Here is a 22,634-nt window from a genome sequence, read left to right on the forward strand (position 1 = left end):
GGTAAATGTCATGTTTGTGGAGAAATAGGGCATTATGCACGAGAGTGCTCTCAAAGGAAATCTGGATCTATGGTTGGTTCTACAAGTGCTATTGATGTTGAGAAAGTTACCAATCTAGTGGCCAACGTGGGTCTTGGTGAAGTCAACATGCTTTCTCAATATACACGCATTGTGGCATGTAGAGGATGGTTTTTGGATTCTGGAGCCACTGTTCATGTTTGTGGGAATCGTGCGTCGTTTCTTACTTATACTCCTGTTCCTCAAGGAACAGTGGTGGTATGTGCTGATGGACATCGTGTAGAGGTTCGTGGTAAAGGCACGGTGCGGCTAAACTTTAGAGATGGTCAAGTGGTTACTCTTCAGGACGTTTTGCATGTTCCTGGTATCACCAAGGGTCTTGTTTCTGCTGATCAGTTTGATCGGAATGGTTACAAGCTGGTTATCAAGAATCTCCGTGTGAAGTTTTCTCTAAATGACATCTATGTGGGTCAAGCAAAGAACACGGGTGGAATGTATCGTCTTGACTTAGCTGAAGATGGGATTGGTGAAGAAGAAGATTCGGATGAAGGGGGCGTTTCAGTGATTGATGGGTTTGGGAATGAAAGTGATACTGATAGTGGTGGTAGTGTTAGTTCCAGTATTGGTGAATGTAATGCAATTGGTTTTAATTTGAATGAAATTATGTCTTCTGATTATATCGCTTGTTCAATTTCTTTATGGCATAAACGTTTAGCTCATACAAATATTAAAAATATTGAAAAACTGCAAACTAAAGGTTTATTAAAATTAAAAGATAAAGACTTTGAAAAATGCGAAACTTGTGTTAAATCAAAATTTACAAAGAAACCTTTTCCAAGTGTTCATAAACGCAATACATCACTACTAGAACTAATTCATTCAGATATTTGTGAACTGAATGGAGTTCTTACTCGTGGGGGTAAGAGATACTTTATCACTTTCTGTGATGACTCGAGCCGATACTTATATGTTTATTTGTTGCATTCAAAAGACGAAGCTTTTGAGGCATTCAAAATATATAAGGCTGAAGTTGAAAAGCAAAAGGAGAAACGCATTAAAATTCTTCGCTCGGACAGAGGCGGAGAATACTTTAACCGAAAGTTTGATGCATTCTGTGAAGAAGAAGGCATCATACATGAGAGAACTGCACCATATACTCCCCAACAAAATGGTTTGGCTGAGAGAAAGAACCGAACTTTGGTAGAGATGGCTAACTGTATGTTAAACCAATCGGGTCTACCTCGTAATATGTGGGGGGAAGCTGTGTTAACCGCATGTTATGTTCATAATAGGATCACTAGTTGTGTGATACCTACGAGTCCATATGAGTTATGGAAAGGAAGAAAACCAACGAGTCCACTAGTCGTGTGATACCTACGAGTCCACGTATAAGTTAAATGTTTATATAGTGTAAGCAAATAAACAAAATTAAGACTGCAAGGAATGGTGCCACGTGTCCCCTAAGATATAGAGATAGATAAGACAAGAGAAGAGATAGAGAAGAGAAAGGGATAGAGATAGAGATAGAAATTATATTATAAAGATCCAACATATATTTTTATACCGTAGGAATTAAAAACTAATATTTAAATTAAATTTAATATAAAAGATAAATGTAAGAAAATAATTCTAATAATGATATATTACATTCATTAATCATTACAATCATTAATTATAATAAGGATTGATTTAAGGTTAAAAGGAAATTTTGAAAAGTTTTATTGTTATAAAAACAAAAGTATTCATTAGAATCATTAAATATAATAAGGATTTATGGTTAAAAGGAAATTCTGAAAATTTTTATTGTTATAAAAACAAAAGTAACCATCATTCCATACAGGGCCAAAATTTAGGTGTGCAAACGGGCCGAGTGATTTGCGAGCTGCTCGAGATCGGTTTGAGAAAAAGCTTGAAATGAGCCAAGCTTTGTCAAGCTTATGCTGAGCTTGAGTCTAAAATAAAGCTAGTTTATTTATCCAGCTCGAACTCGAACATGTCATGTGAAGCTCGCGGGCAATATCAAGTTGTAGTGTAATATTGGTTTTTATTAATATTTAATAACAATTACCCCTTATTTAAAGTTGTCTAGTAAATAAGGCGAGCTAAGTTATTAAAACTTGTTTACGAGTCGAGTCCGAACCTAAAAATAAGGTTGTTTAGTAAACAAGCCCGAACTTCACTTATCGAGTTCGTAAGACTAAACGAGTCTACTATTTATATTAATTTTACTTAATATTAACTAATAGATAATAAAAAAGTTGAGCCCAAGCTAAACTCGAGCATGAGAAACTATTAACAAGTCGAGCTTAGCTTGTTGGCATCCCTGGACAAAATAAACATAGTTAATACATCTGTGAAAATCAACACATGCCACTCAAAAACATTTTGCACACATATATAAGTTTTAAAAGAAAATCCATAACGTCTAGTTTTCAATAATTTATTATTTTTTAATTGTACAATAATAAAAAAATTATAGTCTTCAAAATGGGGTTAGCTCATTTGGTTGAGGCTATTGACTCTTATGCAAGGTTTTCAAAACCGGACCGGGCCGGCCGGTCGGACCGGTCCGGCCGGGATCCGGAGCACATACCGGGCCGGTTCAGCACATAGATCCGTTTCAACATTAGCCCGGCGGTCGGGCCGGCGGGTCTTCGCGTAGGGTCGGGCCGGCTAAGTGACTAACCCCAATCTCCTCTTGGAGAAAGTGACTAACCTGCTGCTCTTGTCTTCGATCCGCTTCATTCCGAGCGATGAGTTAGATGGAGAAATCAATGATATGAGAAGACAGTTTCCGATTAGAAGAAGAAAGTGTTTTATGGCCAGCTAGGGTTCTGTGTAGAAGATGAAGAGACTGGTGGTTGGTTACTGTGAGATGGATTCTACCCTCTCTCTCTTATCTATATCATAATTCTTTATTGTTATTTATTATGCTCTAATCACAATATTGGTTAATACACCTGACACCACCACATGACCAAATCAAATTACATTTTTATCCATCTAGATATAGATAGTGTTTTACTCTTGGTCCCTGCTTAGTTTTTTAGTTAAATACACATAAATTTTCACAATTTTATTTTATTTTAATCATAAACATTTATTTTATCATCCTTCTTATTTTATATAATTTATAACGTAAACCGGGTCTTAAATCCGGTCGAACCGGTCAGACCGGTCCGACCTTTGACCCCGTAAGGCGACCGAGTCGACCTCCGGTCCGGTTCTGAAAACATTGCTCTTATGTGAAGTCTTGGGTTGAATCACAAAGAAGGTGTAGATTAGGAACAACTTTGTATAATTAAGGAGTGAGTAACATTTTTCATTAAAAAAAAATAAAATAAATTACAGTATTTTGATAGGTGTAGATGATGAGGTCATTCCTTAATCATTTAAGGAAAAATTACACTTTTCGTCCTTTATGTTTGTATTGGATTGCAATGGATGCCCTTTAACTTCAATAATTAAGTCACAGTCCTTTATTTGGAAAACTCATTACAGTGTACGTCCTTTAGCATTAACTAGGTTAAAAATTTAAGTCAAGTATGTCATGTGTTTAACACATAAGGGTAGATTAGTAATTTTACAATCAAATCCCCTCCATAAAACTTTTTGTTAAACTTTTACCATTAGATCCCCTTAGTTAACACATCAAGCAATGCAACTGCTTTCTTCTCATGGTGCTTCATTTCATAATCCAACTTTATTCCAGGAATCAGTTTAACCTAAATCACGTTCACCAATGAGTCATTCAATATCTATATATTGATAAATATTTTTATGAACATAAAATGGAATTTATTTTGCATCTTCTGAACTTTAAAGGTCCATAAAGAATCCATCAAAGACCACTCTTACCAAATCACATGTGGTGCTGACTTTGGCACCATACAGGAGGCTGCTACTTTTAAACGAACCGCTTCAGAACTTAAAGCCACCACTAAATCCCCCAAATCCACCACCATAACCAAATCCCCAAAATCCAGCCGCCGTCACCACCACCACCACTAAATCCCCCAAATCCGGCCACCACCACCAAATCTCCCAAATCCGGCCACCACCACCAAATCCGACCTAAATCTGGCGGCGGTAATGTTTTCGAAAATCTAATGGGCTTTGAGGGTCGCAGGAGGTTGGAGACGACCTGTTGTGGGTGCGACAGTGGTGGGTTCTTTCGAGGATCTGAAGGGCAGCCGTTTTCTAGTGAGAGGAAATCACAGCCATGCCACGTTGTCGGGCGTTTTCGAGGATCTGATGGGCGACAATGGTGTGGGTTCTTTCAAGGGCATGCGTAACACCACCGGTCCACCGCCATGGCATGCTGTCGCCGTGGCTCTGCCACCAAGTGTGGTGACCGGCTGTTTTCCAGGGAGAGAGATATGAGAGAAAAGAGAGGAAGGGGATAAGGTTTTGGATATGGTGGTTGTAAAAATGAGAGGAATAAGAAATTATGTTTTAAAGATTGTAAAATTACTAATTTACTCTCATGTGCAAAGCACATGTCATACTTAACTGAAATTTCTAACATGGTTAGTGTTAAAGGATGTACAATGTAATGGGTTTTCCAAATAAAGGATTGTGACTGTAATTATTAAAGTTAAAGGGCATCCATTGCAATTCAATACAAACATAAAGGACGAAAAATGTAATTTACCCATCATTTAATTTCATCCAATGACAAAAGTGCCGTAGGACGTGTGCAAGTTTACAGTTACAAAATACATTACATATATTCACATCAAGTAATGTAATAGTTGCTAATATAAGTGATCTTTTACGGTCATAGTATAACATTATTAATCACATTTTTGAGACTTTATCGAGCATAACCCTTGCACATCCCATGGCCGTCTAGCGAGGTGAGTTTTCAATATAGTAAAATAAAATATTACACATCACTCAATATAATGTCATTAATTCGTGTGTGTAGCAAAGTTATTTTTATTTCTTAGGATCTGCCGATGAATATATAACGATCTCTCTTAAAGTTAACGCATAGTAGACACATGCAAATCGAGTTATTTATATGGACGTTATCCAATATCTACTGCGATACATGGACGGCGAAGATGAGATAGTCGAAGTAAGAGAAAAACTGGGAAAACTGGGAAAACTGGGTGAAAGTTTAAAATCATATCAAAATCAATGAGTGCATCATATCACTTTTGTTATTTTTCTTTGTTTTATGCATATTATGGAGAAATGCAAAGAGTTTAAAAGAGTTTATATTTTGTATGGTGTGTTTATCACTCAAATGCAAATATATATTAAAGAAAAGAGTTAACTGCCATTTTCGTCTTTGTGGTTTGGTTATTTTGGCCATTTCAGTCCATTTTTCAAAAATGCACTATTTTCGTCCCCCACGTTCTGGAAAGGTGCCATTTCAGTCCAAAAATCATAACCCAGTTAAGTCAGTTAGTAAATAAGGACTGATTGTGTAAATTTGTAACATAAAGGACCATTTAAGTAAATATTAAACACCACCACCACTAGCCCTGCCACCACCACCACTCCGCTGCCACCACCACCACCGCCACCACCACCACCACAGCCCTGCCACCACCACCACTCCGCTGCCACCACCGCCACCGCCACCACAGCCCTGCCACCACCACCACAGCCCTGCCACCACAACCCTGCCACCACCGCCACAGCCCTGCCACCACAGCCGTGCCATCACAGCCCTGCCACCACCACCACTCCGCTGCCACCACCACTCTCACAGATGTCAACAGTGTCATCTCCCCCAAATCGGTCAACAGAAGGTCAAACTGGAAAGTCAATGGCTCAAATTAACGACCAAAATCAGGTTATATTCCAATTAACCTGGTGCAAACATTGTACAAGTATAAACGAATGAACCGGAACAAGAAAAACGAACCGTTAATGGCTGGAACGACGCGTTGACTGATTCCGGCCACTGTGAAGATTCCGGCGAAGTTGCAGGTTCGGTTCCGGCTAAAATCGATGTGTTTGAGCATTGTGAGGGGTGTAAAATGTTTGTGGGGATCTAAGGAACTTCAGATGTCCGTTCAATTCGACCCAGATCGACAGAAACAGAGAGTGTGTGGTGGTGGTGATGGCAGTGGTGGTGGTGGCAGCGGAGTGGTGGTGGTGGCAGGGCTATGGTAGCCGTTATGAATCTGAAGTGTTTCCGGAACCTGCAACTTCATGTATCCGTCATCGAAACTTGCAACTTCACTTCTCCGTCATCTTACCATCATCTCCGTTCACCTCCATCTTCCGTTTTGAAACCTCCATCTTCACCATTTCAATTCTTTCAGTCATGGTAGCAGGTCGGGTTATGTAAGGAATGGTGGTTCGAAGAACTGTTGATGATGATCAACGTGATGATTGACAATGATGATGAACTCTTGATCGCACAAGCCAAAGATAATCGCACAAGATCCCGTAGTCGCGGTGGTGGCGGTGGTGGCAGTGGCTGTGGTGGCGGTGTGGCTGTGGTGGCGGTGGTGGTGGTGGTGGCAGTGGCTGTGGTGGTGGTGGTGACTGTGGTGGCGGTGTGGCTGTGGTGGCGGTGTGGCGGTGGTGGCGGTGGTGGCGGTGGTGGTGGTGGTGGCAGCGGAGTGGTGGTGGTGGCAGGGCTAGTGGTGGTGGTGTTACAAATTTACACAATCAGTCCTTTATGTTACAAATTTACACAATCAGTCCTTATTTACTAACTGACTTAACTGGGTTATGATTTTTGGACTGAAATGGCACCTTTCCAGAACGTGGGGGACGAAAATGACGCATTTTTGAAAAATGGACTGAAATGGCCAAAATGACCAAACCACAGGGACGAAAATGGCAGTTAACTCGAAAGAAAAAGAAAAAACTCACTAATTAACTAAAGCAAACCTCTTAAATATGCATGAACATACAATACTAGTACTAGTAGAAAGAAAAAGAAATAATAAACTCACTAATAACTAAGGACCTTGTACTTTATTCTCAACAATTCTTTCAAATGACTGACTCATTCCCACCCTTATTCTTTGAATTATTCTCAACATATATATATATAAAGTAAAAATCCTAAAAAGAGTGAGAACAATCAGGACACAACACATATACTTTAGTGTTCCATTATACCATTCGGCCTGGTGTTGTTGATGCTCTTGACATATCTAATAATGTCAAATCATCTTTGACTTTGTGTTTCTTCATCCTTTCTTTGTTGCATCCTTTTCCGATCCACAAGAATCTTGAGTTCCTCCGCTGTTTGTTTGAGCTCGTTTATGTATATGATTGCATCTTTTACCACATATGCTCGATCAAGACCCTTTTGTTCATGATCAAACCAAACATGTAAATAAATATCATCGACGAGAATTAAAAGTATTGTGAGGAAATGTTCATACCTTAGTGGGATTAGGGATCAAATTCCTCAAAGCAAAATATTTTTCATTCATTTGTTGTCTTCTATACTTTTCGGTCACAATAAGGTTATACGGAGTTTGGTCCATGTGGGTCGGGTTTGGAAAGGAGATTGATGAGTTTGGCAAACAAGTGTTGTTTTTTATTTCAATTTGATTGTGACAGTTGAGATCATGGATGATTTGGTTGCGGTGTTCCATTTCTATGTTCATAAGGTGGTAATATGTTGATGGTTCAATGTAGGGTGGTTGAGGGAAGGTGTGGACATGTGTTTGTGATAAATTGTTGTCATCTTGATGGTCAATTAGGGGCTCTAGTTGTGTTGGTTCATATAAGAGAGGGAGGGAGGGAGAGAGGGAGAGAGGGAGAGTTAAATTGATGAAATTTTCCTTGTACCGTTATAAATATTTCAAATGTGGTGTTCGAACATATCTATATATATTAATAAATGAGATGATTTGGGCTATGTGTCCTTGAATGGTGGAGCCATTTTGCTGATGTGACATCCATTGGTTGAGTAGAAAGTGATTTTGGGAGGGAAACAATTCTAAATACTCTCTTTTTCTTTTGCACGCGGGATCCGTTTCTTTGTCGGGTCAGAATCTGGATTTGAGTCACCCGAATATATAGTCTCTTTTCCTTTGCCATTCCTAACCCTAATTTCCTCCTCCAACAATTGATGCCACTGCTCTGCCGACATCATCTCCTATTTCATATTCTTCATCAAGAAATTTGAGGATTCTTCTTCGTGACACCATCTCTATTGAAACCCTAACTTCACCTTCTTCATCAAGAAATTTTTGGTTCATTGTTTTGCATGTTGCTTGCTATGTTATAGAATTGATGAGTAGATCAATCGCTATTTGTAATTGAAACCCTAACTATCAAAAAGCGATTCTGATTCCATCAATCTTGCCTAAAATCTGGTGTGTTCTTCGATCTAAACAGGTATCTACTTAATCGTTCTCTCTTGGTTTCTTAAACGTTGGTTGTTCTTTCTCATTAGTTTCTTCATATATGCAGAGGTTAGGTTTGCTACATGTTGATAATTATCAGATCAATGTCGTTTCTATAATTTCTGGTAAAACCCTATCAGTTGTTTGTTGTACGAAATTCATCTTATTCCATTCAATTTATTTGAATATCAGTATATAAATGATCTTAAATTTTTAGATGATCGAAAAGTAATATCCAAATTTTATGTGATTAGATTTAAGCTAAACCCTAACTAAAACATTAATTGCGGTTTTTTTGATTTATTAGTTTGATGTGTAATAAGAGGTTAAACGACATTTGTTTCGATTGTAAATAACTAAACAAAAAAGGGTGATTTTGCTTGCATCATCAACTATTATGTGGTTAATTACATTCTTATAAAAAATCACAGATATATCTTTAAAGGCTGATGAAAGAGATGTTTATGAGTTCTTCTCAAAGGCTGGCAAGGTTGGTTCGATATACATATTTTCTTATTTGTAATGCATTTTAAACTTGATTTCATAGAGTATTTAGTTGATTTGTCAAAAACATTTGAAACCGAAATGTGATTTTCTTCATTTTGTTGATTTATGTAAATAAGGATTCATGATCATGTCACCAGTTCATGTTTTTGTATGAATGTTACTGATAGGTTTGAGTATAGTTTCAGGTTTGAGATGTATGTCTTATTGTGGATCGTAACTCAAGATGCTGTATGTTTTTCTACTATAGAAAAAATGATTAATATCTAAAATTTGGACCTTGTAGAGTATTTAAAGGTTGCACAGAGTTTGAACGAACAGCTGGAGATTGCAAGTCCAATGATGAAGGTACAATTCTCATAGTTCATTAAGTCAAATGATGAGCTCTTATTTTGGCATGAGATTGTTTTACTATTGGTATAATAGTTGCATATACCCCTTGGATGTATGTTTTGGAATCCATATAATATGTTCTTTTCGCTACATCATTTATTTTGAGATTTTGAGATATTGAGACATGATTCTAACTTTAAAGGTAGCTGGAGTATCGCAATGCACTTTTTTTTGTCTAGGTGTAGTTTTGTTTTGATATCCTGAAATTGATTTTGTATTAATAATTTAATATAACTACTACGCAAGTGTGCCATTTACGATCAACCTGGAATGCAAGAAGTAGGTGTTAATCCTGGTGATTTTGATGATGATGGTGGTGGCCGCTGCTTGGTTTGTAACTAACTAACCTAAATAGTAGATTTTTTTATATATATCATTAGAAAACAACATCGAACAGCTGCAATATTGCAACCTATATTTCGTTTTTATTTGATGATAGATTAAAAATGTGATATTTTATCATGCAAGATCTCAAAGATAAGTTACCTTACTTCAGTTTCTTTATGTGAACTTCATAGGTTTAAAATGTGTCCAAAAACATTTTATTTACTCTAATTTTTCAAAATTCTCGATAGCCTGGTACTTGGGATTCAGCAGGTTTCAAAACCTCAGTTTTAGTCTTTTTTTTGAATTCTTCGCTATTTTTATTCGCTTTTTATTCACAACCTCAGTTTTAGAAATCCTAAATTCCGATGCTTTCATCCTCTTCCCTCTGAACAATCAAAGCTTTCTAAACCATTGTTATTCTCAGAGATTGAGGAGTATTAGCAACAATCATGTATCTATTCTCTCTATTAAAACCCTAATTGCTTTCGATTGTTTTTCTTTCTAATTACTTCAGTCGTTTTTTCTCTGCAGGAAGAGAGATGTGATCTTCAACATCATAGAGAGATGTAATCTTCATCATTTGTCATGGTTGGAGGACGCCGCTACCACCGATGGGATCATCATCATCATCATCAATGATGTTATAGATTCAGCGATCTAAAATCAGAGTTTCCACGATTGCGATTTAGATTCAAATCGACTCTATCTAACATCAATTTTTATGATGGTTTGATGTTATAACTCTACTTGGTACTTTTTGTTGAAGGCTTCTGATATCTTAAGCATCGTACTTCAGGTCAAATGCATTGCTTACAGTTCATCAATGTTTCATATGCGTTTGTTTTGATGTTCATTTCTAATTTGGCTATTGTTTTTATTGATTTTATTTAATGTTGTTGTCGTTCATTTCAAAGTTGGTTATTAATTTTATTAGATGTCACTAAATGCTTTTGTTTATATGCCTTTGATTAATTGGATTGATTTGTAGGTATAGAAATGGGGCAAATGAATCCAATAAGGGAAATTAAGGTTCAAAAATTGGTTCTTAATATCCTTGACGATGAAAGTGGTGACCGTCTCACTCCCGATGCTAAGGTCAATCCTCTATATTTATCTCTCTGTGTAATATTGTATTCATATTCAATTAGGAGTGAACTTTTACTGATTTAATTTTTATTGGTTTTAGATTAGGTTTTGGAACAACTTAATGGTCAATCTCTTGTGTCATCTAAGGGTAAGTTATATATACTTTTACACATGATTTTTTGTGTTTTCGATATCCACTTTGAGTACATCAATGGAAACTGGAGTGAAATTTTTAATTGTATGGTTTTTGTTCATAGTTACTAAATTCGAAGTATTTTTATGCGATAAGAGGATTAAAGGGTGTTGTTTAATTGAGGTATTTGTTTCTTTTATATTGTTATGTTATTGTTATAGTCCACCTGACCTGCAACTCTTTGTTCTTTTTGACTGTTTAATCGTCCCATGCAATATTCATGCATTGGCTTGATCATATATTTTACCGGACTTTGTGGTTCAAGTAGCACGAAACTTGCTCAGATGTTTTTTTTGCTCCGCCTCTACATAATTTTAAGAGTTCGTCCCTGTGGTTTGTAAAAAATTGTTGATTCTGCAGATTTTGGATGCTGATTCTACTTAAATTAGCTGATAAATCAGATTCTGGATGTTGATTCTGCATAAATGTGCTAAAAATGCATATTATGAATGCTGATTCTGCATAAATGTGCTGAAAAAGCAGACTTTGGATGTTGATTCTGCATAAAACTGTTGATAAATGCAGATTCTGCATAAATGTGCTGAAAAATGCAAATGTTCGATGCTAATTATGCAGATTTTGCATAAATTTCCTGATAAATGCAGAGTATGGATGTTGATTCTGCATAAATGCGTTGTTTCTACATATTTTGGATGCTAATCTATATCTATATCTATATAATATAATAAATGAGATGGATTTGGGCCACATGGCATGTTGTGGTGGAGGTTGTAACACCCCGAAAATATTAATGTTATAATTTAAATAAAATACTAGTAGTAAGTTAAGATAAAAGGCTATGAAAAATAACCTAGTTAGTAGAAATCTTAACAAAATATGACAAAGTATAATTGAAAACCCTTGATTTATAGCCCATGTATAATTGAGGGACCAAATGTGTCAATTCTGAAACTTAATTTACTAATAGTAAAATAACACACCAAACACACACCTAAGTGTGTGTTTGATCGATCAAAGCCAGGCAACAAGAGGGGATTTCCCTCAAACCCTAAAATTCACAAAAATCCATCAATTGAAGGTGCAAATCAAGTCCGAATTGAAATCTGAATATAGGGTTGTGATCATCTTGACTAAGAGATTGTAAGGTATGCAAAAATTTCATGATTTGGTTCTACCTTAGATTTTGGATAAAATCATAAGATTGAAATCTGGTCATGCATGATGTTTGTTTTACTTGAAATAGTGTATAAGGATGAACCCTAGTAGATTTCTTGTTGAAATTTGGTTTAATTCTTGTAAAATTCATGATCACCATTAGAGGTGATATGTGGGTTTTGTAGAAAGGTATGAAACATTAGGATTTTGATGTTTCCTAGAGTAATTCAAGTTTTATGAACAAGAATTCAGAAATTATTGATGTAAAATTTAGCAAAATCGCTTAATTTGATGTTTGCCATGGCTAAATCATGAATGTTAAACTTAGTTACAAATTGTAAGAAATTATGCACACAAGATGCTTGATAAAATGCCTAAAAGACATTGATCGACACAAATGTGGTGTTGGTAAAGTGACAAGCTTAATCATGAGCCGAATGGTTCTAATGATAAATTGGCTTGTATGTTTTAGGCAACACGAGTGAGGCGTCGGGAAGTCAAGCCGGTGCGGACGCTCGCCAAAAGGGAAAGCTCTAAGGTATGTAGTTGACGCTACTTTAATGATGATGATTTGGGTTTCTTACTTATGGGTGATAGATTGAACAATTTAGAATCGCGTTGGTTGGTTGTCTAAAATGATGGACTTCATGATGACAACCCAGATGAGTAGATAAAAGATGGGTACAAACCGGGTAACGGAAGTACCCCATCCGTAGACCATAAGCCCGGGTGTGGGAAATGGGAAAAATATTAGAATCACGCGAACCGGTAATGGGAGCGTGTGTGTTGAAGCAAGGGATCCAAAATGGGTCGTACTTGTTGCGAGGAAATACCCCGTGCTGCACTTTGATGGCTGAGAAGTGCAGGAAATGTTTTAAACGGGTCAAAACAGCAAAAAGAAAGGAATTGCAGAGTCTACCGTAAATTACGGTATTACCGTAATTTACGGTGGAGGGCAAACTCTTACGGTGGTTTTCTCCTGGTTTACGGTGAAACCATAAACTCCCAGCGCCCACCGTAAATTACGGTGACCACCGTAATTTACGGTGGAGCCCTGCCAAAATTGTTTTGTTTTGCAAAAACGGTGTATATCGAATTCGTTTTACGCCACACTTATTTATATGAAAATTTAAGGACCCTAACATTATTGTTTTGTTAAAATTTCAGATTTCAAGTAAGTCAATAGAGCGGATGGTGATTAATACAAGACTTATGAACCGAACACTCTCAAGAAGATGATTTTCACTTTTGTTTTAGAAGTTCTTTTTGAAAACTTTGTAATGAATGAATTACACAATTGCCCTTTAAGTTTAGTGGTTGCTCTCAAACACTTATGGACTAAATGTTTTAAATAATTATGAACTTTCTTATTTAGTCGGTTTAAAAAATGACGTATTTTAAATAGAGTGTTACAAGTTGGTATTCAGAGCTAAGGTTAAAGAGGATTGTGTTCGGTTCAAAGCTTGATCAACATCCGGTAAGAATTCATTTAAAGCAAATTAAATTTACAAAGATTAAAAAGGGTAACGATTTGTTGTGTATGGGAGGAGTATAGTGATATACTCGAACCCGGGAAGTACACTTAGTATAAATGATAAGGCAAAGTTATATACTTGGCCGAATAATGAGTACGAAGTCTCATGTAAAGGCATGAGAGCGATTGAACAAGATTATTTATTGAATCATTTTAACATTTCAGTAAGAAGATGTCGGGAGGTGCTAGTGACAATGTTCTATCCCTCACTACCGACGAGTTGAAAGAGAAGATTGCCGAGGAAGTTGGTAGGGCAATCGAAGTTAGTCTACCAAGATTTGTGGAAAGAATGCAAAACACCTTACTTTCGACTATGGGAGAACGAATTGGTGAACTAAGAGAAGACCTTACCAGTGATAGGGGCAAGGCTAAGGAAAAGAAAGGTTGTTCTTACAACAAGTTTATGGCGTGCAAGCCCCCGGTTTTCAATGGAGAGGTAGATCCAATTGCTTGTCAAAGGTGGATAAGCGATATTGAAGGTGTTTTCGAACGTACGCATTGTGATGAAAGTGACTTCGTGGCGTATGGAACTGGCCAACTTAGAGGCCAAACCAAGGATTGGTGGGACAACCTCAGAAACGAAAGGGGTGTTGAAACAATAAGGGCGATGACTTGGGAAGCTTTCAAAGTACCATTCCTCAAACATCACAGCCCCAAGGCGGTGATAAATAAGATAAAGGAAGAATTCATGCAATTAAGGCAAAAGGGTGAAACCGTTGATAAGATTACGGGAATGTTCATGGATAAGCTCAAGTTTTGTGATGACTTGGTCAAAACTGAAGAACAGAAAATTTATTATTACCACACCATGCTTAGGGCTGAATATAGGGAGTTCATGACTCCCTCACATTATGAAAGCCTTACTGATATAATCAATGCGGCGCGGGAACGCGAGATTGAACTGAAAAGGCAAGTTGAAAGAGGTGAAAGGAGGGCCTTGGATGAAAACCCGAGTCCCACAAAGAAGCCGAAGGTAGCTGAATCTTCGAAGAAAGGAAGTGCAAAAGGAGGATCTCCAAGTTGCAAAACATGTGGACGCATTCATAAAGGTGAATGCTATTTCAAGAATAAACCTTGCGTGGCATGTGGCAAGATAGGGCATGGGGTTGCAAATTGCCCCGACAAAGTAACGGTGTGCTATAAATGTTACCAACCGGGTCATAAAAAGTCAGAATGTCCGGAATTGGTGGGAAACAAAGAGAGTGCCGGTTCTAGGGATGAGACCCCAAAGGCTAAGGCAAGGTCGTTCCAAATCACTGCTGCGGAAGCAAAAATGGAACCCGACGTGGTTACAGGTATATTTACTATAAATTCGATCCCCGCACGTGTTTTATTTGATACAGGTGCGAATAAGTCTTTTGTTTCACATAGATTTATTCAAAACCCCATGTTTACATTAACAAAATTACCTATGCCAATGGAAGTAGAAGTAGGTAATAACAAATGTTTTCTTGTTTGTGATGTATGTCGGGAATGCAAATTGAATATCGATGGTGAGGAATACTCCATTGATTTAATACCCATGTCCATGGGTGAATTTCAAGTGGTCGTCGGAATGGATTGGCTATCCCGCTACCATGCTAAGGTGATATGCTTACGTAAGGAGATACACCTAACGTCTCCGAGCGGAAGGCGTGTCATCATTTATGGGGAGAAGGCTTGTAATCCCATGATATGCTCAATAATAGAAGCCCGCAAGTGTATACTACACGGGTGTAAGGCATATCTAACTTATGTGCGTGACGTCGAAAAAGAAATGCCCAAAATTGAAGACGTACCTGTGGTGCGTGAATTTAAAGATGTCTTTCCCGAGGATCTCCCGGGAATACCACCAGAGCGAGAAATAGAGTTCGGGATTGAACTAACCCCGGGTGCTAAACCGGTTGCTAAGGCACCGTATAGGTTGGCACCTTCAGAACTGCAAGAGTTGATGTCTCAGTTGCAAGATTTACTAGAGAAGGGATTCATCCGGCCTAGCGTGTCTCCTTAGGGGGCTCCCGTGCTATTTGTAAAGAAGAAAGACGGGAGCATGCGGATGTGTATTGATTACCGGGAGTTAAACAAACTCACGGTAAAGAATCGATACCCACTCCCGAGAATTGACGATTTATTCGATCAATTACAAGGCGCTAGCTGGTTTTCAAAAATCGATTTGAGATCGTGTTACCACCAATTGAAGGTGAAGGAAAGTGATGTACCAAAAACGGCATTCCGGACACGATACGGACATTTCGAGTTTCTCGTAATGTCGTTCGGATTAATGAATGCGCCCGCGGCCTTCATGGATCTCATGAACCGGGTATGCAAGCCGATGCTCGATAGATCGGTGATTGTTTTCATAGACGACATCCTCGTTTATTCAAGAAACGAGGCGGAGCACGCTGACCATTTACGGGAAGTATTGGAAGTATTAAGGCGGGAAAGATTGTATGCTAAATTCTCAAAATGCGCCTTCTGGTTACGAGAGGTGCAATTCCTAGGGCACGTCATAAGTGCCAAAGGAATATTGGTGGATCCGTCGAAGGTGGAAGCAGTGTCAAAATGGAACCCTCCAAAGAATCCATCCGAAATTAGGAGTTTCTTGGGGTTGGCAGGTTACTATCGGAGATTCATTCAGGATTTCTCCAAGATCGCAACGCCGTTGACCAAATTGACCCGCAAGAATGAGAAGTTCGTCTGGGAAAGCGACCAAGAAAAGGCATTTCAGACATTAAAGGAAAAATTAACCTGTGCACCGGTGTTGACTTTACCGGATGGTACGGAGGATATGGTAGTTTACTCGGATGCATCGCACCTAGGCCTTGGGTGCGTACTAATGCAAAGGGGAAGGGTGATCGCCTACGCCTCTAGGCAACTTAAGCCGCATGAAACAAAGTACCCAACTCATGATCTCGAGTTGGCAGCCGTGGTCTTTGCCTTGAAAATCTGGAGGCATTACTTGTATGGTGTGAAAAGTACTATTTTCACTGACCATAAAAGTTTGAAGTACTTTTTCGATCAAAAAGAGTTAAATATGAGGCAGAGACGCTGGTTAGAAGTGGTGAAGGACTACGACTGCGAGATCCACTACCACCCCGGAAAGGCTAATGTGGTGGCGGATGCCCTTAGCCGAAAGGACGAATGCGTTCCAATACGAATACGATCTATGCAGTTAGTAGTAACTTCAGGTCTGCTCGACCGAATCCGAGAAGCCCAAACCGAAGCATTAAGGGAAGAAAATTGGAAGAAAGAACGCATAAAAGGGATGGTAAAAGACCTTACGGAAGGAAGTAATGGGATGAAATGCCGAAATGATCGGATTTGGGTCCCAAACACATGTGGTGTTAAGAGTCTTTTGCTTGACGAGGCACATAAGTCTCGCTATTCGATTCATCCCGGGGCAACTAAGATGTATAGGGACTTGAAGCAAAACTACTGGTGGCCGGGGATGAAAAGGGATGTGGCTAAATACGTGGAGAAATGTTTGACTTGCTTACAAGTCAAAGCGGAGCATCAAAAACCCTACGGCAAGTTGCAACCATTAGATATTCCGGTTTGGAAGTGGGAACAAATTACAATGGACCTGCTAACCAAGCTGCCCAGAACTAGCCGTGGTTTCGATGCCATTTGGGTAGTTGTGGATAGACTAACCAAAAGTGCCCATTTCATCCCTATCCGAGAAACTTATACGTCAGAGAAGATGTCAGAAGTGTACACTAATGAGATAATAGCACGCCACGGAGTGCCGATATCCATCGTGTCCGATAGGGATACCCGGTTCACTTCAAATTTTTGGCGCGATTTCCAAAAACAAATGGGAACCAAATTGTTTCTTAGCACCGCGTACCATCCTCAAACGGATGGTCAAAGTGAAAGAACAATACAAACGTTGGGAGATATGTTACGAGCGTGCATAATTGACTTCGGGGGTAGTTGGGATATTCACCTACCGTTGGTTGAATTCTCATATAATAACAGTTACCACGCAAGCATCGGCATGGCTCCGTATGAATTGCTATACGGAAGGAAGTGTCGAACTCCGGTATGTTGGGGTGAGGTTGGTCCGCGTGAACTTGAACATAAAGATGTAATCGGACTCACTAATCAAAAGATCGATATAGTCCGAGCTCACCTAAGGGCGGCCCAAAATCGACAAAAGGCGTATGCGGACAAACGAAAAAGACCGATTGAGTTCCAAGTTGGTGATAAGGTTATGTTGAAGGTATCACCATGGAAAGGAATAATCCGGTTTAGAAAAAGGGGGAAATTAAGCCCAAGATTTATAGGGCCCTTCAGAATCATCGAGCGAGTCGGTAGGGTGGCTTACCGTCTCGAGTTGCCCCCTGAATTGAGTGGGATACATAGTACGTTCCATGTATCACATCTCCGGAAATGTCTAGCCGACGAAACCGCGTATATTCGTTATGACGACATCGAGATAGATAATAGTCTCAACTACGCGGTGAGACCAATTGCAATTCTAGACCGTAAGGTGAAAAGCTTAAGGAACAAGATGGTCTATCAAGTAAAGGTCAAATGGGAACACCGAAAAGGGTCGGACACCACTTGGGAGTCTGAAGAGGAAATGAAACGACTACACCCTACACTTTTCGGTACGTATAAGAACTTCTGTCATATACATAAACAGGTTTCGGGGACGAAACCCTCTTTAAGGGGGGTGGACTTGTAACACCCCGAAAATATTAATGTTATAATTTAAATAAAATACTAGTAGTAAGTTAAGATAAAAGGCTATGAAAAATAACCTAGTTAGTAGAAATCTTAACAAAATATGACAAAGTATAATTGAAAACCCTTGATTTATAGCCCATGTATAATTGAGGGACCAAATGTGTCAATTCTGAAACTTAATTTACTAATAGTAAAATAACACACCAAACACACACCTAAGTGTGTGTTTGATCGATCAAAGCCAGGCAACAAGAGGGGATTTCCCTCAAACCCTAAAATTCACAAAAATCCATCAATTGAAGGTGCAAATCAAGTCCGAATTGAAATCTGAATATAGGGTTGTGATCATCTTGACTAAGAGATTGTAAGGTATGCAAAAATTTCATGATTTGGTTCTACCTTAGATTTTGGATAAAATCATAAGATTGAAATCTGGTCATGCATGATGTTTGTTTTACTTGAAATAGTGTATAAGGATGAACCTTAGTAGATTTCTTGTTGAAATTTGGTTTAATTCTTGTAAAATTCATGATCACCATTAGAGGTGATATGTGGGTTTTGTAGAAAGGTATGAAACATTAGGATTTTGATGTTTCCTAGAGTAATTCAAGTTTTATGAACAAGAATTCAGAAATTATTGATGTAAAATTTAGCAAAATCGCTTAATTTGATGTTTGCCATGGCTAAATCATGAATGTTAAACTTAGTTACAAATTGTAAGAAATTATGCACACAAGATGCTTGATAAAATGCCTAAAAGACATTGATCGACACAAATGTGGTGTTGGTAAAGTGACAAGCTGAGCCGAATGGTTCTAATGATAAATTGGCTTGTATGTTTTAGGCAACACGAGTGAGGCGTCGGGAAGTCAAGCCGGTGCGGACGCTCGCCAAAAGGGAAAGCTCTAAGGTATGTAGTTGACGCTACTTTAATGATGATGATTTGGGTTTCTTACTTATGGGTGATAGATTGAACAATTTAGAATCGCGTTGGTTGGTTGTCTAAAATGATGGACTTCATGATGACAACCCAGATGAGTAGATAAAAGATGGGTACAAACCGGGTAACGGAAGTACCCCATCCGTAGACCATAAGCCCGGGTGTGGGAAATGGGAAAAATATTAGAATCACGCGAACCGGTAATGGGAGCGTGTGTGTTGAAGCAAGGGATCCAAAATGGGTCGTACTTGTTGCGAGGAAATACCCCGTGCTGCACTTTGATGGCTGAGAAGTGCAGGAAATGTTTTAAATGGGTCAAAACAGCAAAAAGAAAGGAATTGCAGAGTCTACCGTAAATTACGGTATTACCGTAATTTACGGTGGAGGGCAAACTCTTACGGTGGTTTTCTCCTGGTTTACGGTGAAACCATAAACTCCCAGCGCCCACCGTAAATTACGGTGACCACCGTAATTTACGGTGGAGCCCTGCCAAAATTGTTTTGTTTTGCAAAAACGGTGTATATCGAATTCGTTTTACGCCACACTTATTTATATGAAAATTTAAGGACCCTAACATTATTGTTTTGTTAAAATTTCAGATTTCAAGTAAGTCAATCGAGCGGATGGTGATTAATACAAGACTTATGAACCGAACACTCTCAAGAAGATGATTTTCACTTTTGTTTTAGAAGTTCTTTTTGAAAACTTTGTAATGAATGAATTACACAATTGCCCTTTAAGTTTAGTGGTTGCTCTCAAACACTTATGGACTAAATGTTTTAAATAATTATGAACTTTCTTATTTAGTCGGTTTAAAAAATGACGTATTTTAAATAGAGTGTTACAGAGGTAGAGGGTGATTTTGGGAGGGAAGCAATATTACATAACCAACATGTCTTTGGACGCGGGATCCGGATTTGATTCGGGTCACCCAATATTAAAAAAAACGGATCCTATATATCATCTTTACCAGACCACGATATCTCATAACCTCATTTTTCACAAACCCTACATACCATTTCCTAAATCTGCTACTTCGTTTTTCAGAGATACATCGTCCTTAGGTATGTAACTGTGCCATTTCCTCTTTGTTTTCGTATTGTTAATCTAATACATCTTTGATATTTTTTTTGATTTCATCAACTATCTTACATATTCAGATGAGATTCATAAGGACGACAATGTTTTGATGCTTTTTTCATCTTCATGTAAATACGATTTGTTTCATGCTTCTAGATTTGAAGAGATTGATTTTTTTTGCTGTTTAATAATAATTTATGGTGTGTTTTCTCATATCTAGGGTTTGCTTGTGCCCTTTCGTATCCATCGAAACCTAATTGACTGGAGAAATCGGCAAAAGTTCCTCAAAATATGGTTAGTTTCTTCTCTCAATTTTGTTATTCAATCATTGAATCTGTTGTTATGCTATTTGCAAGGTTGGCGACATGAAGGGGAGAATGAAAACAAGATCATTTAGGGCTTCAATTTACTTTGTTCTTGGCTATTGTTCTTAGTGAACCGTGTTTATTGTTTGTTTTGTTTGGTAGGTATGTGATTGGTCAACAACTGTGGATTTTGTTATTGCTTCTTTTTGTTACGAGATCGACGTTGTTGGTTTCACCTAAGGTATCTTTGTACATCTTTGTTATTATTGTCTTTTGATTTTTGTTTATGTTCTTTGTATATGTGTGTTCTCATTTTGTTGTTTAAGTTTTTTGGGGTTTTTTTTGGTTGTGCCTTTTGGAGGGGTGATGTTGCTAGCCTTTGCTTTCAACTCTCTGTGATGGTTGTGCGGCTTATTTTCGCAAGGCAACCGACATTTCCCGTGATGATCATGTGAGTTAGTGTTATTCTTTCTGGTTTGGAGTTCATCTGGATTTTTTAGCATTTTGTTTATTTATTGTTTCTATAGGTTCGTAATAATTGTTAATTTTTAATCATGTAGCATTAAAAGTCATAACCAAACTCCTACGGCGTTGTATGAGAAAAAAAAAATCACACTCCCGTGCTCGTGACGGGGAAAAACCAAGCTATAATAATTGAGCAACTAAATGAGTAGTGTTTGTGGTGCTGGTGTTTAGCGATTAAGCTATTTGAGCGGTCTTTTATTGCGGATGTGAATCTGTGATGTTGCTCTGCCATTTTGTGTGGCAACTTATGTTGCAGCAATGGCATATCTGAGCCTTTATTTTTGTATTTTGGCTTGATGATGATGCATCCAGGTGCATCTAAGGGTTGCTTGGTCCGTCTTTGCGTTCTACAATTTAAGTATTTCAAAACGTTTTCTCCTTGAATTTGTGATCTGATAATGCTTGCTCAATGATGACGAGCTTTGGCTTATCTGAAAGGTGATTGAGGTTTTGTTATTTGTAGATTCGATTATAATTTGGCAATTCTGGAAGAACAACCGAGTTTGTATTATGTTTCAAACAAAATATGCTCCCCGTCATCGAAGTTAAATTTAGGAAGAATAAGAGGCAATGGAGATACCGATGACCCATATTCTTCGATTCTCATTTTATGGGTTCATTTATTCAAGGTAATTTTTTCTTTCTATTAAGACTTTTGACTTCGGGTGCTATATATTAATAGGTCTGCCTCTTTATAGCTTTTGATATCATTCTCAGTACAAAAAATGAAAAAAAATTGTATGTACCAACTCCATGTTGCCATGCCAACTATAGACTATAGTATCAATTTAGGGTAAAAATCATATATGTGCTGATTATAAATACTAATTATAAATGTTATGGTTACAGGAAAGTTGGAGAAAGGTGGTACTCTTTTGAAGACCAATTGAATAAGTTCTGATGTTGTTGAATGAAAGTAAGGTCTTTGAACAATTTCATTTGTTTGTAGTTATTCATTTGGGGCTTATTTGTTGTCACAATCATCCACATTTATTGCCACAATCTTAGAATTATTAGTGTCTTTTAGGTGTGTAAAACTGAAACTTAGAGCCAAATTTGTTAAAATGTAGCTTCATTCTGTTAATAGCATAGTAACAAAATTTGGAAGGATCAAATTTGATGCTTACAGAGGTGGTGATGATCAGTTAAGAACTGAGTTTTTGGTGAATGACTGTATCAATATAGTATTGGATTAATGGTATAATTCGTAAGATTATTAGCGCTAAAATGATTAAGCAAAGTCAAACATATCTATAGTTTAGTTGTGAATAAATTGTAACCTAGGTTCAAATTTGTGAAGCTATGTGATTTGTTCTATTTTGTCTGTGTTGGCTTTCATGTAGCTTCATTAACGCCCTGTATTCGTTATGCCTAATTGATTTTGTATTTTATTTGTTTCTATTGTAGAATACATAATTGGTTTGGGATTTGACTTTATTATTATGGAATTCTTTTTTTCGTTGTATGTTGTCTCTTGCGTTTGTTCGCTACATCTATCGGCGTTTTCGGGGTTCTTTTGTTGCTTCTGTGGTTGTTGGAGGTATTGTTTGCCCTTTTCTTATCTACAATTATTCTTTCGATTCTTACATCTTATTATTCTCGCCTG

The 22,634-nt window shown here is 37.9% G+C and overlaps 1 protein-coding gene across 3 annotated transcripts; it reads left to right on the forward strand.

Moving 5' to 3' along the window:
- Positions 1-9,603: 9,603 nt before the first annotated feature.
- Positions 9,604-22,414, forward strand: LOC110890820 (60S ribosomal protein L11-like). Of its 3 annotated transcripts, XM_035979207.1 has the most exons (12): positions 9,604-10,029; positions 10,110-10,374; positions 10,567-10,673; positions 10,765-10,812; positions 12,446-12,511; positions 19,023-19,088; positions 19,718-19,724; positions 20,279-20,326; positions 20,419-20,492; positions 20,666-20,744; positions 20,865-20,954; positions 21,064-21,102. In XM_035979207.1, exons 3-9 carry the CDS (start codon positions 10,575-10,577, stop codon positions 20,457-20,459), a joined length of 375 nt encoding a protein of 124 aa, XP_035835100.1. In that variant the 5' UTR covers positions 9,604-10,029; positions 10,110-10,374; positions 10,567-10,574; the 3' UTR covers positions 20,460-20,492; positions 20,666-20,744; positions 20,865-20,954; positions 21,064-21,102. The 3 variants fall into 3 exon arrangements, with proteins under 3 accessions (XP_035835100.1, XP_035835099.1, XP_035835102.1); XM_035979206.1 differs by lacking the exons at positions 9,604-10,029; positions 10,110-10,374; positions 20,666-20,744; positions 20,865-20,954; positions 21,064-21,102 and adding an exon at positions 13,673-14,802 and having other exon boundaries at positions 10,647-10,673; positions 20,419-20,432; XM_035979209.1 differs by lacking the exons at positions 9,604-10,029; positions 10,110-10,374; positions 10,567-10,673; ... (6 more) ...; positions 20,666-20,744; positions 21,064-21,102 and adding exons at positions 21,492-21,657; positions 21,878-22,414 and having other exon boundaries at positions 20,762-20,954.
- Positions 22,415-22,634: the final 220 nt, after the last annotated feature.

Source organism: Helianthus annuus, chromosome 11 (genome assembly GCF_002127325.2).
Source record: "Helianthus annuus cultivar XRQ/B chromosome 11, HanXRQr2.0-SUNRISE, whole genome shotgun sequence".
NCBI lineage: Eukaryota > Viridiplantae > Streptophyta > Magnoliopsida > Asterales > Asteraceae > Helianthus > Helianthus annuus.

Excerpts from the sequence above, each read along its gene's own strand:
- LOC110890820 (XM_035979206.1), top strand. The coding sequence starts at position 13,680 with ATGTCGGGAGGTGCTAGTGACAATGTTCTATCCCTCACTACCGACGAG. Across the intron at positions 14,803-19,022 it reads GGAACCCGACGTGGTTACAG|GCAACACGAGTGAGGCGTCG; the intron begins GTATATTTACTA and ends TGTATGTTTTAG.